The sequence below is a fragment of the Dunckerocampus dactyliophorus genome, chromosome 13 (genome assembly GCF_027744805.1).
Source record: "Dunckerocampus dactyliophorus isolate RoL2022-P2 chromosome 13, RoL_Ddac_1.1, whole genome shotgun sequence".
In the NCBI taxonomy this organism is placed as follows: domain Eukaryota; kingdom Metazoa; phylum Chordata; class Actinopteri; order Syngnathiformes; family Syngnathidae; genus Dunckerocampus; species Dunckerocampus dactyliophorus.
In genome coordinates, this window is record NC_072831.1 from 12169348 (window position 1) to 12186869 (window position 17522).

Genomic DNA, 17522 nt, shown 5'->3' on the forward strand with positions numbered 1-17522 from the left:
TATTTCTAAATCACACGACAAATTGATCTATAACCATGTCAAATGATTAGTCCTACCAGTATTTTGCATGCCCATTTTGTTAAATTGTATCTTTTATTTGATATTTTATTGGATTAGGGACCTGACTCACAGAGGTTTGTTTGTAACAAAATTGTATTATTATTAAAAAAACAAACAAACAAACAAACAAACAAAGACTGGTAAAGGATTGGACCGGATCGACAAGACTATATAAAAAAAAATTGGATCGGATCGGAAGCCAAAAAATGTGCAGAGGGACATTCCTACAGAAGTCTGTACGTTTGTGAACATTGTTTACTCAAAAATTAAACTGATGAAAAATCTGCCCAGCTGCAGATAACAAATCCACTCTGTGGCTGTTGTGCCTTTCCTGCAGATTTAATTAAAGTGCAAGCCTCCCACCTAAAACTGGCTGTTTTGAAAGGTTATTTTGAGGTGGTGTATTGTTGCACAGCAAATGAGTTGCTGCCAAAAGAACAAAAACAAAGATAGCAGTAGGCGATCTGTTAGAGAAACCACTTTTTAAAAATATGTATGCCTGGAAGTGTTTACAGATTAGTCCCAATCAGTGGGAGAGCCACATCTGGAAAAATGTGGCATAGGAGAGTTGTATGTCAAGCATTTATTTACATCTCAAAGTGCATCACTGCAAAATTGAGGCATATAGTGATGCTCTAAAGTCGCACACAATCTGCTGACGTTGGTTGGTTGCTACGCTACCGCTGCATCAAAGTAAAGTCTATTTACAGTTTTACGGTGGTTTTCATATTTTGCATCTTCGCCATCACTGGTACACACCTGTAAAAGTTAATCATTTAAATGGTCACTAAGCTGGAGTCTTGCAAGCATTGCTGAGGTATTCTGGAGTGTATTTTTCACAACTTTGGTTGAACTCCGAATTGGATTGGATGGCCTCATTTGTTGTTCCACTCAGCCAAGCCCATCCATCTTCTATTCTGCTTATCCTCGCTAGGGTTGCGGGTATGCTTCGAACGAGAGGCGGGGGTGCAAACAACCATGCACACTCACATTCATACCTATGGACAATTTAGAGTCGCCAATTAACCTAACATGCATGTTTTTGGAATGTGGGAGGAAACCGGAGTACCCAACGGAGATTCGAACCCAGATTTTCCCGATCTCCTTGTGGCCAATATGCTAACCACTAGGCCCTACTCCGCATTTTTCTGTTCTTGTGAGATACCATAGCTGCCGTATTGTAAAGCCCTGCAAGAGTGTTATAAATAGATACCAACCAAGCTTATTTTTCGAGAGCTTATAGACCGTTTGACACTTGATATAATCATAGGCACCCTAAAAGAATCATAATAAGCTGCAAGCAGCAGTAAGCACAAACCACCACTTTGTCACCGTGACCTCTATGGTATTGATGTCTAGACACATTCCACAGCAAAAAAAGACAAAAAAAGAAAAATGAAAGCCAAACTTCTAACTAATAACAATAACAATGATAGATTAACTGATCCTTAACTAAACTGATCAAATTCTGTGATTGTCCCATATTAGTGATATTAGTATCAAAAGGCCACACGATAGTGTACAAAACATAAAAAAAAATCTAATAAGATACAATAAAAACAACTGAAATCAATAAATTCAACCAAGCCCTTCCCTAACAATGGAACACTTAGTATGAAATCATAGTTGGAGACATTTAATTCAGAGGCATAGCAGATTACGCATTTCTGGGCTGTATTTGCCAATCAGGTCAGTCAGTGTAACAGCGAATTGGGCCATCTGACTGATGGCAGGCTCCGTTGTCATAAGAGCTACAGGAAACGGCAGGAATTAGAACTGGCTAGAATAAACACACACACACACACACACACACACACACACACACACAGACATGCAAGAGAAACAAATGTGATGTGCCCAGAACGATGACTCATAGTGGGCAGCCTGTGGAGTATACAGGGTCAAGCAACACTATGGTGTGCTACACATGAGAATTGTGTCAGCTGATTTCCTTACACACTTGTAGTACCAACTCATGATATTCTGCTATGCTCTATGCGTTGCTTTGTGTACTAGGAAAGATTAGGTTGCAAACATTATGAATGACACACTCACTCTAGGGGCGTACTCACACTAGCCCATTCGTACCGTGCTGGACTTGGCTGCCTCTGGCCTGCGCTCATACTGAGCATTCGTGCTATAGTCCGTTTTCCTGTGCCATCACTTTCACTCAACTTTATGGATGATTTCTTATTTCAAGCCGTTCGGATCATTTCTATTAGGGGTGGAAATCTCTGGCCACCTCACGATTCGATTACGATTCAGGGGCCTACGATGCGATGATAAAATTATTATCGATGCATCTTTTTTTGTGATCAATAGTTTGTCAGTTTTTCATGCATAATTTTTTTAAATATATAATTTCTTTTTACTCACTGTGTCCTACTAAAACAAAGCATATTAGCAACGATCCACAATTAAAATAAACATACAGACAGATTAATTTACATCCATTATCTTTTAATAATTGGAAGGTTACATCTACCAACATGTTTCCCATTGCACAAAACAGCAGGAAAAGTAAAGTCCAACTCCGAATAGTAGATGGCATTGTAATTCTGCTACTTACCACACCTCATATGCACCTAGTCTGCCAGAGAATAAGAAGACAGGACGGATCAGTGTTTCCAATTCAACGTTACTTGTCGCTATATTTAGCGAGTATTCAGACCACTCTAGATTCTGTTGTTCAGAAAAGCGAATCGCAACAAATCTAGGAGCTTCTTCTTCTTATTCAACACTTTTCTTTTGTAGACTAACATGAAAGCCTCGCTCCTCTAAATGAGCAGCCGGTGCTGCTGCTCCCCCCCCCCCCCCCCCCAAACACACAATGAAAAGCAACACATACCTGTATATATTTGTCTTGCTTTTCATGTTTTTTGCTCACTTGTCTCCCATAGAGTCCATGAAAATGCCCACACATACACACACACACACACACACACAAAACACATAGCCACAAATAGATTGCAGCCCTGTCAGAATAACTGGAGCGTTCGGATTAATGAAGTGTCCTTATTTATTTTATTATTTATTTTAGTGCCATGGGTTTTGACTTGGTGGTTTTACTATTTATTTATTCTATAAATTGTGTCAATTACCATGAAGAACTGGTGAGGAACATTACAGTCCCGACTACCATGTACGCGTGCAAATGCAGACCGACTGTGGCCAGACCCACCTCTTCCAATCGTGCCAAAGGATGGGAAGCATACCAAAATTGAGCATGGATCAGAGCGATCACACTACTCAAACGTGATAAGTGAATGGACCAGTGCCAATACACCGTAAAATGTATGCTTCTGTTTAGTCACTACACCATTGCTTCTGACGCCGTTGTGATCCCATCAAAGTTCTGTGCTGGGGTTAAGCATCTGCCATGCAATTCTCCACCATAATGATAGGGGCGCTGATTTGCAGTGAATCAGCTCATGAGCAACCATGTCACTGGTCGACTGGTTAGCTTCCTTCGCCGCTTTTAACAACGATGACAAAAGAGAGACAGACAGCGTTATTGTAGCCGGAACTATCCATTCATTTTCTATGCCGTTGGCCTCACTAGGGTCGCGGGGGTATGCTAGAGCCTATCCCAGCTGACTTTTGGCGAGAGGCGGGGTACACCCTGGACTGGTCGCCAGCCAATCGCAGTGCACATACAAACATTCACAGTCACATTCATACCTATGGTACGAATCTTCCCGATCTCCTGACCGTGTGGCCAACATGCTAACCACTAGGCCACCGTGCGGCCCTAGCTGGAACTAATTGATGGCTAACAACAGTCATTTTTATTGCAAATGCTGATGCAAAATCAGAGAAGGCATTCGTAAAAGTGGACCAATCACAGCTCTTATGGTCCGCTTTATTCTATGCGGTATACGGTCTGATTCTTAACTGAGGCGCTAGCTAGGCAGTCAATTTGCTATCTGTTGTAGCGTGCAACAATAAATCCAAAGGGTCGTCTCTAATTGCAGTGTCACTACAACTCTTAGAATAATAATATGGGTTTTCATGCCAAATTCTTCATGCCAAAAAACTGTCGTCACTCGTTTTCAGCTCTGTACAGTGTGCATAGAGCTAGCTGATAGCTGTCAGTAGTTGTCACTGCTAGTAAAACACACTGCATCATACTCCTCACAACACAATATTAGTGAATGTTATTATTGTTATGAACATGTCTTTCTTCACGTGCATTCATGGCTGTGTATGCACCTGGTTGCCCGTGTCACCTGTAGGTGTTCTCGACGTGAATTGCTAGCAAAACATGGATTGCTGTCACTCGTCTTTCTAGCCTATCTTGCAGTCGATCTGTCAGTTTCAGTAAGTAAATCCTTTTTTTTTTTTTACTAGATCTATTCTACGAATTTTAGAATAATAGTATGGGGTTTCATTACAGGGCTGAATAAGCAGCGATTGCTGCTCATTGGCTTTTATTTTCCAGTGTGCATAGAGCTGTCAGTGTCACTTTCTGACAGTCAAAAAACATACGTGTGGCCAATTTTGTATGTGCTGTATCATAGTCATCACAGCACAATATCAATGAATGTTACATGCATGTGTTTGAATCTGGATATCAGAACGTCTTCTGGTCGAGACGTCAAAGCAAAGATGGCGTCGCTTCAGAAAACTCGCTGAGGTGGGGGCAAAATCATTTCACTTGTGTTTCATACTTGTTTCTTTATCTATGACAGCAGTATGACAAAATATTTAATTAAGTGAGTACTTTCATTTTGTTATTGTTTTTTTCAAACTTTTGTGGTGTCATGAGCACTTTAAATGCAATCGGACAAGTATATACTTGGTTGCAAGCAACACAGGCTTTTAATGCTAGTCACGGACTTCTGAACATGTAATTCCAATAATTACACGTCATTATATGGCCCTAAAACCGCTGACACAAATGCTTCACCTGGCCATACAGAGAACCTTGACGCCGACATGTCATTTAGGCGCACCTTCACTCAATAATAAGGTATACACACAGCTTGCACTCCAGTGCATGACAGCATGCTGAATGTTGAGAAGAGTCACACGGGATTAACACTATGTTTGCACAGATTTCCACAGATGACAGCAACGCAAAAAAATAATTCCCAAAGATGTTTAGACGACCAGACAGTGAAGTTTCTTCAGCTGTGAAATATACTAGTATCATAAAGCAATAAACTGTTATCAGCAGTACAGAAATACAGTAATACGACAAGCTATACTGTTATGTTGTTAACATAGCAACGCGTAGACCGATCCACAAAGTGGAAATGAACATATTTCTAAGGAATTAAGCACCAAAAGACAAAATAAGTCTGCTAAAACGAATGGTTGGCTGTGGCTTTGTTAGCTTAACGTCAACGCTGGGCTACCGTGAGGAGGAGGAGGAAGGAGGAGGAAGGGGGGGGGCTATGTCTTCTCAGCGGAATCCTCGCTTAAAAAGTGCTTTGGTGGCAAAACCATACAGCTGGAGTCCCCAGCTTGGTAAAAACTGTAGTACAATTGGAAAATGCACACAACGAGAGGACTACCATGGACTGCAGCCGTGTAATTAGTAGCATTTTCTCGATGAAGAGGCTAAAGGTAAGCTAGTACCTAGGTACTTCACTCCTCACAAATGTACTGTAAAGCACCGCGCCGTGTAACAATTACAACATAAATAGTATTATTTATTTTTTACCAGAGTGGATGGTCGTCGTCGTGGGTGATATCCGTATCTTCGCCTCTTACTAAAGGCAGCACTCCGACACAAGTTGTCCCTGGCTGAGGGGGGAGAGAGAAAAAATGCAGCTCAACACCTTCTTTTTCCAACTCTGCTCGTTACACACGACTCGACGTCAGCGTCCGCATTTCATCTCCAGTGTGCACTACTCTTCCACTTGCAACGACTTTTTGGTCCAGCGCCTATATTAACCGCGACTAATAATTGATCTGGGATGGTTTTGTTCTCAATTTTTTTTGCATGGTATTTTCTCTGGAGTAGCTCAACGCCTTCTTGGGTGGTTGTTATGGCCCAATCGCTGCCCTTTTCAAGCAAGACCATAACATCAACTATAGCTTCCTGGTTTGTGTTTCAAAATAAAACCACATGTATGGCTATTGTCTGGGAGACGTAAAAAACACGTCTCTTATTGAATCAGCTTCAAATCAAATTCGAGGTTTTGGAAAATATGTAAACAATCGGAGAAGGGACGTTTACTCGACACCGTTTCCTTTTATTGTCTTGTAACTCACTTTACTTCCTATATTTTGGCCATCTTGACACACGCATGAACGTTGACGAGTGACTGGCCAGTAGGCAGTCAGTGCTCGCGCAGGTTGCGCAAATATAAAGGAACGCGCGCGCCCTCTAGCGCATATTGCTCGATAAAATGGTAATTATGCTGTTAAAGTAAACTTTCACTTTGTAATACTTGTAATACCAAAATTTTTCTTTATTTATTTGGATTAATTGTTAGTGTGAGAACAAAATGTATCTTATCATTGGAAAAAAAACAACAACAGTAATACCGTATAATTGCATGCAGATTTATATATCCAGTTTTAGAATATTTTTGTATTTTTAAAAATTAATATATTTTTTATAAAAAGTATTTTTGTTGTCAAGTCATTTATTGACATGTACTGTAGTTCCCCTGACATCCGAGTGAGCGCGACAAAAACATACAACAGAGAGATCTTTATCGTGTTCATTATTTTGACTCCCAATGCTTGAACCTTGGTGATTCCTGGGTTGCTCCTGAACATCCAAAACATTTTCCTTTCATCTGGGGGTGACACTGTTGGCCTTTTTCCAGACCTTGCCAAAAAGAAGTCAATCAGCTGCAGTCAATCGCCACTCATTAAAAGATGTAGGTGAATGTATGTGTACTGTATACTTGAGACTACGTACAGTTCTGACCCTGTGTAAATTCGAGACAATCCACCATAAATTCAGATTTGTGCACCTAGTCGAAGTTGTACTTTGTGTAAAAAGAACTGTTAAGATAAATCATTAAGGGCCCAAAATTAATAAGACATTCATGCCCATAATGGGTGTATGTAAACTTCTGACCAAAATGTAAGTATTTCAAAATGATGTGCTTGTTAAGGAAGCAAGTATGAGTGAAAGCAGTGCTTCTCAAATAGTGGGGCGGGCCCCCCTGGTGGAGGGAGGACGCAAGAGGGAGGCAGTACTTTCAATGTTAGGTGCATAACTGCCAACATGTACAAATTTATCATAATCAACATGCAGTTAGACTCTTGAATATGCTTGTATGCTTCACAGCTCTCCATTTTGTTGCATTTTCCTGGTTTCAATTTTGAGTTCAGGTTGTACAGGACAGATAAATAAATAGATATTATCAGTTTCTCAATGGTATGTTAAATTTGGGGAGGGCCTGAAAACATTTCTGTCCCCAAGGGGGGCATGACAGAAAATAACTGAGAACTGAGTTAAAGGGACTGTTTGCAAGCTGCCTAGAGGGTGCTAACTTTTGACTTTACTTTATATTTTTGCTCTCTTCTTGCTCTGAGCTTGTAAGCTACGCCTTACATAACACACACATGCATATTAATTTTGTTTGTTGTCAACTAATGACAGCGATTTGGCTAAGTTTAGCTACCACAATTAGCTATAATTGTCTGTATCTATCATAACAAAAGTATGCAAAATGGTGGCTTCTCTGCGGCGGCAATAATTACAAGCTATTATATCAAAGTAGATATTTAGTCAACTACTTGCTTTTTAGTAAATAAAGATGTTTCTGACCTTATCGTTTATTTATTCTTATCATGTTACATCCTGCCTCCTCTTCTTGTCTTGATGAGAAATTGCTCAGTATATTTATTTACACATGGCCATGGAACTGACTCCTCCCAGGACGAGGCTTTGGGAATTACATAGAAGTATCTCACGGGAAATGAGAAGGAATGTCAAGAGAAACACTTTGTCCCAGTAGAGGAGAGTGACCTGAGCCTAGCAGAAGGATGTTCTCCATTCTAAAGGCACGCTCAGTGAGCAGTTCTACACTGATGAAAGCATTCCAGCAAGATCACAGGCCTATCATTCACAGTAAGCCACCTAAAGACAAGATCGGGACAGTGGTAGGACTCTTTATTGTTGTTTGAGTAGATACTGTGCATATTATACTGTTTTTCAACCATTTTAAATAAGTCTCAGAGGTCTCACTAAGTGTGCTAATGTGCTAAGTGCTTTTAGTAAGCCCGACTAGGTACAGCGTGCATTGTGCACCTGTAGCTTTAATGCTAATGAGCTGTGTTTATCGTGAGTATGTGGCTTCGAGAAGCATTGGCACTGTTTACATATACACTGTATCTATGTATTCTCCAATGCAATAGCTGCCATATATCTTATGCAACAACGTAACATTAAGGAGTGAGGGAGGACCCAAAAGTTTGCAAAACTACCATAGCTATGGGAGCTAAAGTGCTAACATTATAGTCACGTTTTAACAGCAATATCATGCTAGGTTAGTCTATTTGCTGATGAAGAACAGATTGATAAACCTTAAAAAATACCGGCTGATGGATAGTTGACAGACCTTCAGGCTTTATTTTAAGATGTGGAGTGAAGCCTGCTTTTTTAAAGAAGTGGTGCAAGTATACATGGGGGGGGGGGGAATCATCAGAGGCAGTATCATGTCCATGAGCAAGGAGGGTTTTCCTTCATGACGTCATGAAAACCCACAGAGCAATCAAGTGAGCAAGATGTTAGATTTTTCTCAGGTTTGAAGTGAACAAGCTGTTACTGATATAACATAATTAAAAAGTCTTTTTTTTTTTATAATAGGGGACCTTTAATTAGGAGGTAAACAAACTTAAAGCTCACACACAAGACAACACAATTAAAAGTCAGTCAGTGCACTTTATGGTCCCTGGTGGAAGCAAGTCAAGCGAAATGTGCTCCCCAGCTAGCTCGCAGAGTAGGGGACATGTTTTATTCATTTCTTATCCATAAGTCAGTTTGAGGCTAAGGGATCCTATGATGGAAGTGAAACAGAACGGCCACTTGTTTACGCCACAATAAATGTGGTAATCTGTCCTCAGGGATCTGCACAAGTCTAGCCCATGTTAGCAATACAGTAGATCCCCGCTTTTTGCCCGAGGGTTCCATACCAGGGCCACCATCCAATGGCAAAAATCCAGGAGTAATTGATACGCCCATAAAAAATATCTATTTTTGACACACGGCTCACTACCCCCTCCTCCAAACCCTCCTGCTATCTTGATGCTGATGTTTTCCTCCGATTTCGGATCAACATTTGCAATTAGAGGGTCTGTTGTACAGGTACTTATTAGATTAGATTAATTTCCGGAACCCTCACCATACTCAACACGAACAAATGCTAATCTATGGTTATCAATGAATTGATGGAATCAGAGTCAGAGTGTAGAAGTTATATATAAGTTTTACTTTTGCATCTCACAGCAACTATGGTGCATTCAAGAACCGCTGAACAAAGTGCAAAATCTCATCACTTGATGAAATAACATTATCAGTGAAGCATAAATAAATAAACACGCAAAAATTGTGTGTGTGTGTTTTTTTTTTTTTTATAATTTTGTGTACACTGTACATTGTACCTGTATCATCACATATTTATAAATTATTACCGACTTAGGGTGAACGAGATGTGTTTCTGTGGAAAAAAACAATGTATTTTCGGAGAAAGAACACATTTAAAAATTTTTTTTTTTTTTACCATAGATACACAAATTTACCGGTGTGACTCCTGAATTGTGAGTGCGTGAGGCTTCACCGTATACTGAAATGGTGTGATTTAAAGACAAATATGCACGGTTGGGATGGGAAGTATAAATGTGGGAATATCACTTGATGAACCATAGTCATCAGAAGTCATTGCCTGGACTCTAATTTCCTATAAATGAAGAATTAATATTGGCTTCTTCACTGTCTTTTTTCATAGCAATCTGTCTTCGCCATGTGTGTGTTTGCTGTGACGCTCCTGGCCCCCGCTGGGTGGATCTTGCACCATATTCCAGACTACCAACAAAGAGCACCTGCACAACGCTGACTGCTAACTCCTTTCAGTCAGGTCCACAAGCATTTGGACAATGACAGTGTATTTTGTCATTTTGCCTTTATAAACCACCGCAATGGCATTGAAATAAAATATTTAAGATGTGATTGAAGTGTGACATTCAGCTTTGATTGAAAAGGTTTTGCAAAAATATGGCATTTAGGCACAATTTAGGAATTCCGGTCATTTAATCTGGAGCATCTCCATTTTTAGGTGCTCAATAAAAAAAAAGTTAATTAACACCTATATGAAAATCATTTGCAGTTAGTGGCCACTTTTACACAGAGACCTCACCGAATACATGTGGACCTCGGGTTACAAACGAGTTCCCTTCCTAAACTGTGATGTAAATTTAGTTTTAGTGTAATTTATACCTAAATTCTACCTACATAAACTCCTAAATTACTCAAACTGTACACAGAACCCATGATAGACATATTAAATCCAGTAATTAAAAGATCCCATCCATCCATTTTTTATACTGGTAGTCTTCACTTAGGTTCACGGGTATGCTGGAGCCTTTCCTAGCTGACTTTGGGTGAGAGGTGGGGCACACCCTGGACTGGTCGCCAGCCAATCATTTTTTTGCCGCACTGCCCCTTTGGAAACATAATGAAGTCCAAAATGTTAACTAACAACCGTATTCTTCCGCTGGCACACGCTGTAACTAGCACACGAGCGAGTTTCGTGTTTACAAATCAAAATGATCCTTTTAATTCATTTTAGGAAGGGCGTTCGTAACCACAAAACGTCGTAGCCTGGAATGTCATAAACCAAGGACCACCTGAAGTTGCATCAGTGCCATAATGGAAGACCGTAACTTTTGCCTTTTACACAGAACCCAGCAAAGTGGGTTATTTCCACGCCTCTTGGCACATTCATAAAGCAACGTGTAATTGGGTAATTAGATGCATGACAACGTCAGCTCCAAAGCCTGGCGTTGTACATAAAATACTTGTTGGACAGCGACATTGCTGTCAACACAACAGGGAGGGAGAAGTGCCCGTTTAAACTTCACATTCCTGTCCTTGTGGAATACCCCGACATGGGGCGGCGTCCAGCCTATGTTGTGGCGTTGATAAGAACCCCGAAGGTAGAAAATTGCTGAGTCGAGTTTATCCCATTGCTCTGTAACGGTGATGTTTATAAAGAAGGACAACAAAAAAATAAAGCAGCGGCTTTTGATGTCTGCAGTCCATGGCCATCACCGACTTCCTCCTTGGATATGCTTTGCCAGGCCTTCACTTGCTGCTTGTTTGTGGATCTTGCCGCCTTTATTTGGTCTTCTTTAGTAAAAAGCACGTTCTGTTGACTCGAGGGCAGGCCACTGAACAGTATTCCATTTATTTGCCTTCAAAAAGTCTTGAGTTGCTTTCAAATCCAAGTAATTTTCCTCTACATACTATAGTTATACATGTACAGTATATGCATACAAATATGCACATATACTGTATATTTATAGGGTTTACTATAGTTGTACATGATTCATTTACATCCTAGTTATAGTTGTCCAGTTATTATGTCTTTCACTCCTCCATGATGACATCACTGGTGGAGCTGTTTGATGTTAGACACCTTGTGCTCCTCCACCTTACCTTCCTTCTGCTTCAGGATGCCCCCACGGATACTCAGTTGGGCTCAGGTTTGCATATCGTGCTTCCTCAGCAAGGCGCTTCTTAGAGGGTGTGTTTTGGAGTCTTTATCATGTCAGGACATGTCGGAATTCATGTTTTTCCTCAATGAACCCCAGTGCCAGCAGCACTCATGCAGCCTCAGACAATGATGCTATTACCACCACGCTTGACTGTAAAGCAAGACACAATTATCTTGGTACTCACTTGTATTCTATTTTATTTATTTTGTGTGAATAATACATTTTGTAAACATTTATTCTGACATTTTATATGGCACATACACATTGGACAACCGCTGACAAACACTTGACAGCACATACAAAAGTCTGCTAATGACCTAATAGCAAATAAACAAGCTCTGATCAGCCACAACTTTAGGAAAAAGCTCAATCACATAAATCAAAATTCAAATTAATGGCTTTTTTATTATTGTGATTGTACTTTGCAGTGGTGCAGAACTACACCAGATGACATTACATAATGAGAGCTGTTTGTAATACTTTCTGTTATGTTTACACCGCTACATTTGTCCAAAATATTAAAAACAACTCTTCGTGTAATCCGGTACAGTTCTACACCACTGCAAACTGCAGCCGCAGTATAAAACTTATTGAATCATATGTTAGAGCGTGCATGATGATATTTTGCATAATAGTAGCATTCAAGATCTATTTCTGCGTCTTGTGACACAATGTTGCTGTTCATCAGCTGGAGATGAGATGGAAATACTCCAAAAAATTCTTGGCACTAACCGGAAAGAGAACTCAGGTCAAAACCCTCAGGTCTGTTTCTGTTTTTGCAGGGCCTAAGTCAAAATATTTGTATTTAACCTTTAATATATTGTACATACTACCACATTAATAACTGAATAACATAAAGGAGGTCATCATTATTTATTTGATGTATTCTTTTAGCACTGGAAATTGTTTAAAAAGCACAAAAAAAAAATAGTAGAGAAATGAAAGCATTAAATCATCCTGAGATGGGATGGAAATACTCCAAAAACATTCTTGGCTGCACTGCAATGTGAACTCAGGTCAAATACTCAAGTCTGTTTATGTTTTTGCATTAAATTAAAATATGTTTCATTCAGTCCCTGGCTTTAATATACATACAACCATATTAATATCAGCGAAAGTGATGACAAAACGTGCAAGCGTTGCATTTGTATTTAGTCATGCTTCTTTTTTGACAACCATCTGTTGAACGTTTGGCAATGTACACACAGTACTACGTATGGCTGCAGTATGCATGGAAAGAATAAAGGCATAAAGGCAAAAACCTGTCAGTATTGCACTCATGTAATCATTTCAAAGTGTTTCAGAAGGGATGTTGGATTTCCTGAATGACAATTTGTCAACGCAGGATGAGTCCATTTGGAAAGGTGTGTTTGCGGCAGCTGCACAGCAAGCTTTCTCTCTCCTTTTCACTCCCCACTAAGGAATCACATTGTTCTAAACAACACTATGGTTTTACGAGTGCAGCATCTTTTTTAATATGGCTAAAAGCACACGGGAAGAGCGAACAAAAATAGTGCACAAATCCATGGTGCGCAGTGGTACAATCAAGCCGAGAGAGAGCGAGGGCGAGAGAGAGAGAGAGAGAGAGATAGAGTGTGTGTTCACTTTTCCACCACTGAGGGACACATATGCATATATACACACACACACACCGAGGAGGGTGCAAAAAAATTGCCAAAACAATTTGACAGTGTGGCTTTTATGTTTCCACAAGTGTCTCCGCAATGTCCACCAAGGCAGAGCAGTGTAAGTATTTGCTTGTTTGGGTTATTTTCTATTATTTTGCATTTTCTTCGGGGAACTGAGGCAAAGGAGCGAATGAGGGGGAGCTGTCCTTGGTGATGATGAGAGGATCTCGGTTGCCAAGGCACCTTGCAACACGTCCTCACACTGCAGAGGAAGGCAGGAGGACTCGTTGTGTGTGTGTGTGTGTGTGTGTGTGTCCCCCTTCCTTCCTCCGCATTTCTTTGCGTCTTACAACAACCCCGTCGATCATTTTCATGGCATTTTAATTGATTGCTAAAGACAAATTTAACACAAAAACGCACGCAAATCCGAAACGCTGCATGCTCTCAAGGTCGACCCGGTGGATTTTTCCCCCTCAGCAATATGGTGGCATTAAGACTGGTCATTAATATGCCTGGCCCTGAAGCCTTTTCATTTTTGCCTTTGAACAGGTGGAAAACAACCTGTCTTCTTGCATAATGTCATCTATTCCCATGCACCCTCATCCAGCCATTTATTATAGGTCAAACTTGATGTTTAGTGGTTAAAAGTTGTGCTGATGATTCTGATTAGTGGTCAATGATGTCATGTGTTCATGTTTTCATTTTCTGGCAAGGGTGTCAAAATGTTGTACAGTGTGATTGGATAACATTGTCGCAACATAACTTAATCAGGCTCTACAACACTACATAATATGGATCCCACATCCCAAAAACATGCATGTCACTTCAGTTGGAGACTCTAAATTGTCCATAGGTGTGAATGTGAGTGTGAATGGTTGTTTGTCAATTGGCCATGGTGAGCAGTTTAGGGTGTACCCCACCTCACGCCCAAAAGTAATCTGGGTTAGACTCCAGCTGACTTGTGACCCTGAAGGCATCAGGCATAGGTACAGATAAACTATACAGTGTCATGTTAAAAAAACATTCAAAATGAAGGCAAAAACAAAGGTAGGGTTGTGAAGAGCTGCCTCATTCAAAGATAAATGGGGTAGAATGACACCTGTATCTGTCTTAATCTGTCTTATTCTTACTATTTACTGTTTTACTATGTTAAGGATGTGAAAAAAGTTCTTCAACAAAGCTGTGGGTGACCTCAGACCTTTGCACAGTACTGTATACACTAAAGCCCAAAATGATTCCTACACTGGCCAAATTGTGAGATCAAGTAAATTTTATTTGTTCAATGAGTACTCTAGGTCCCCAACTAACAAACACAATTGGTTCCAGACGACCGTTCTCAAGTCGATTTGTTCGTAAGTCCAACAAAAGGTAATATTACCAATGATATAGGTACTACATGTACGTGTATACATATGCAGTATATGCGTATGTATGTAAATATGAGTTTGGATGTAGTAGTAATACTAAACGAGGATAATTAATGAAAAAAACAATAATAAAAATGATATAATAATACGTAATGATAAATGTTATTTACCTTTGAAGAGGAGTGGTCAAGCATACGTCTTTGTGGTGGTGGAGTAGAAGTTATTGAAAAAAGGACAAATCGTTGTCGTTGTAAGACTCTTCTAAAAGAGGTAGTGTTCTGTGGGTGGTGTAGAATTAAGCAGGCCTATTAACTCTTCATAAACTTCAATCACACGCTCTGTCCGGGTTGCATCGTACAGCTACAATTTAGCTTTACATTTCTCCTTTACACTCTCTCCCCACCTTCTTCCTCTACCTGTTGGTCCCATTAGCAGTGTCACAGTGCCCTCTACTAATCAAGCATGTAGCAGTATAAATATTGAGTTACTACAAGGCAAAAAACATGAAAATATAGATCAGCCAGAATGTTCGCAAGTCGGATGTTTGTAGGTTGGGGACCTAGTGTATCTTCTAGCACTTCTAGCAAGTGGCAAAAGCCAAGCCAACTTTATTGTACAGCACTTTTTAAAAACAGCAATGACTGACCAAAGTGCTAAAAAGCACAAAAATGAGTAAAGTGTAAAAGATAAAAGATGGAAAACACACATAAAACTGAGTAAAATATACAGGAATCCAAAAAGGAACATAGATAAAAAGTAAAACACACACATAAGAACACATGTACAAAATATAAAATGAAGCAATAAACAATACAATCAAAACACAGTGGTACCTCAGTTTTTGTATGCTGGTTTTTGTAGGATTTGGTTTTTGCTGAAAGTTTTGGGCCAAAAATATGTCTTGCTTCTTGCACACTGTCTTGATTACAGTATATACAGCCGAACAGTGCGCCTAACAAACTGGTGTGTTTGCCCAAGTATCATTCTGCAGAATTGTGTGCCGAAACAAAGCATCCACACGTTGGTGACTCAATCTCTGCAAAGAATGAATAGTGATTCTTTTAGAGTTGGAAAACTGTAGACAGCTAGGGAATCCTGAAATCATCTTTGTTATGCGTGTGTGTGTTTGTGTGTGTGTGTGCGTGCGGTTTACTGTTTCATAGAGCGCACACAGAAGGATGAACAACTCCCTATCTGTCTTCTTTCCTTTCCTTCCTCTCCTGTGTGCATGAAAGGAAGCATATTTTTTAGGACACAATCATTAGCACTGTTCTAAAGGATCCTGGTGATTTGGAGCATAAAGGGGGAGGCACAGCAGCTTGAGGAAAATATAGAAAAACATCACCTGCTAAGCTAAACTGAGTTATGTTTAAGGCAAAATAAATACATTTGTTAGCTTGTTGGCCACACAGTCACAGTCAGGAGATCAGGAAGACATGGGTTCGAATCTCCTTTGGGCATTTCTGTGTGGAGTTTGCATGTTCTCCCCGTGTGTGTGTGACTTTTCTCCGGGTACTCCGGTTTCCTCCCACATTCCAAAAACATGCATGTTAGGTTAATTGGCGACTCTAAATTTTCCATAGGTATGAATGTGAGTGTGAATGGTTGTTTGTCTCTATGTGCCTCCTGCGATTGGCTGGTGACCAGTCCAGGGTGTACCCCGCCCGAAGTCAGCTGGGATAGGCTCCAGCATACTCCCGCGACCCTAATCAGGAGAAGCGGCATAGAAAATGGATGGATGAAGTCTCAGGTGTGCAGAAAAGTTCACAAAATATCCTCTGGAAAAACAGTTTCCAGGAGTATTGTGAGAGAGGATGCCTGGCACAGCAGCAAGCGTGCCATGACTTATTGTTGTTTCAATGGCAAAGCTTGAGAAAGCATATTCGAGGTTGGCTTTCTTACCAAGCAGTGGGACGACTAGATTTTTTTTTACATTTGTGGGAGGCAGTACCAAAAAACAAAAAAATAACAATCGCAAATAATTTGCCATGTCAGGTTACTGAACCACAGTCTCCCATGTAGACCAATAAAGCCCTTAGTGCTGCCCCATTTAGAGGAAGAGAACTCCAACGCATTAAGTAAGGTAGCCGAGATTGCAGTGACATTGCCGCAGTACAAATACTTTATCAATAATAATATAAGCCCCCTTATCTTCAAATACCTGTACATAGTCACCACTACGCCTGACTTACATTACTGCTAATAACCATCGGTGATCAGTGGTACACCGGTGCTAGTAAAGTTGGGGACATGGGCCAGCACTCATGATTCTGAAGGCTCTGTTTGTGCAAAATAAGGCTAATACTGTAATATGCAATGCAAGTTGATCTGTGCATGTGATTCAGAGTGATTCTTCCTGAGGTGTGATATTAGATTAGAATTATTGAAGGAAAACACCTTGTAACCATCACTTTACAATCAAATTCACATGTATGTTTACAATCCAAAAGGTGTGTATACTGAGCTTGTTGCTCTGTGGTGCGTGGTGCAGTCCGATGAGGTTTCACTCTGTGGCCGATGTCATTATCCCCAGAAAAACTAATATCAATATGATCCAAAATCTTATTTTATTGCAAATATTGCTGATTCATCCGTAGTATGAATCATTTTTGGACATGTCTAAGATTTCTATACAAGTGTTTCTATACCCATTCACCACACCACATCTGTAATTTTAAAGCGTGGCCAAATATGAATAATTTTGGACTTATATAATATGGGCACATAACAACATTGGTATGTGAATACTTGATTGTCAGCATTACCACAAGGATAGTGAGCT

The 17522-nt window shown here is 40.1% G+C and overlaps 3 protein-coding genes across 8 annotated transcripts in view; 2 read left to right on the forward strand and 1 right to left on the reverse strand.

Moving 5' to 3' along the window:
- The window catches only part of btbd7 (BTB (POZ) domain containing 7), a 34486-nt gene extending 28403 nt beyond the window's left edge, over positions 1–6083 (reverse strand). Inside the window, exon 1 of the mRNA XM_054796150.1 lies at positions 5729–6083. The gene's annotated coding sequence lies outside the window, so the exon portion shown is untranslated. The remainder of the gene's footprint in view (positions 1–5728) is intronic.
- Positions 5463–10198, forward strand: si:dkey-85n7.8 (COX8 domain-containing protein). 2 transcript variants are annotated; one of them, XR_008573403.1, is made up of 3 exons: positions 5463–5631; positions 5732–8101; positions 9978–10198. XR_008573403.1 is itself a non-coding variant. In XM_054796153.1 (3 exons), exons 2-3 carry the CDS (start codon positions 8017–8019, stop codon positions 10083–10085), a joined length of 225 nt encoding a protein of 74 aa, XP_054652128.1. In that variant the 5' UTR covers positions 5463–5631; positions 5732–8016; the 3' UTR covers positions 10086–10198. The 2 variants fall into 2 exon arrangements, 1 of the variants encoding a protein (XP_054652128.1); XM_054796153.1 differs by having other exon boundaries at positions 5732–8133.
- A 3140-nt stretch (positions 10199–13338) lies between these two features.
- LOC129192378 (protein unc-79 homolog) overlaps positions 13339–17522 on the forward strand; it is a 57995-nt gene continuing 53811 nt past the window's right edge. For all 5 annotated transcript variants that reach the window (XM_054796352.1, XM_054796354.1, XM_054796351.1 and 2 more), the window contains exon 1: positions 13339–13491. In XM_054796352.1, coding sequence (XP_054652327.1) covers positions 13470–13491 — 22 coding nt within the window. In that variant the 5' untranslated portion in view covers positions 13339–13469. The remainder of the gene's footprint in view (positions 13492–17522) is intronic.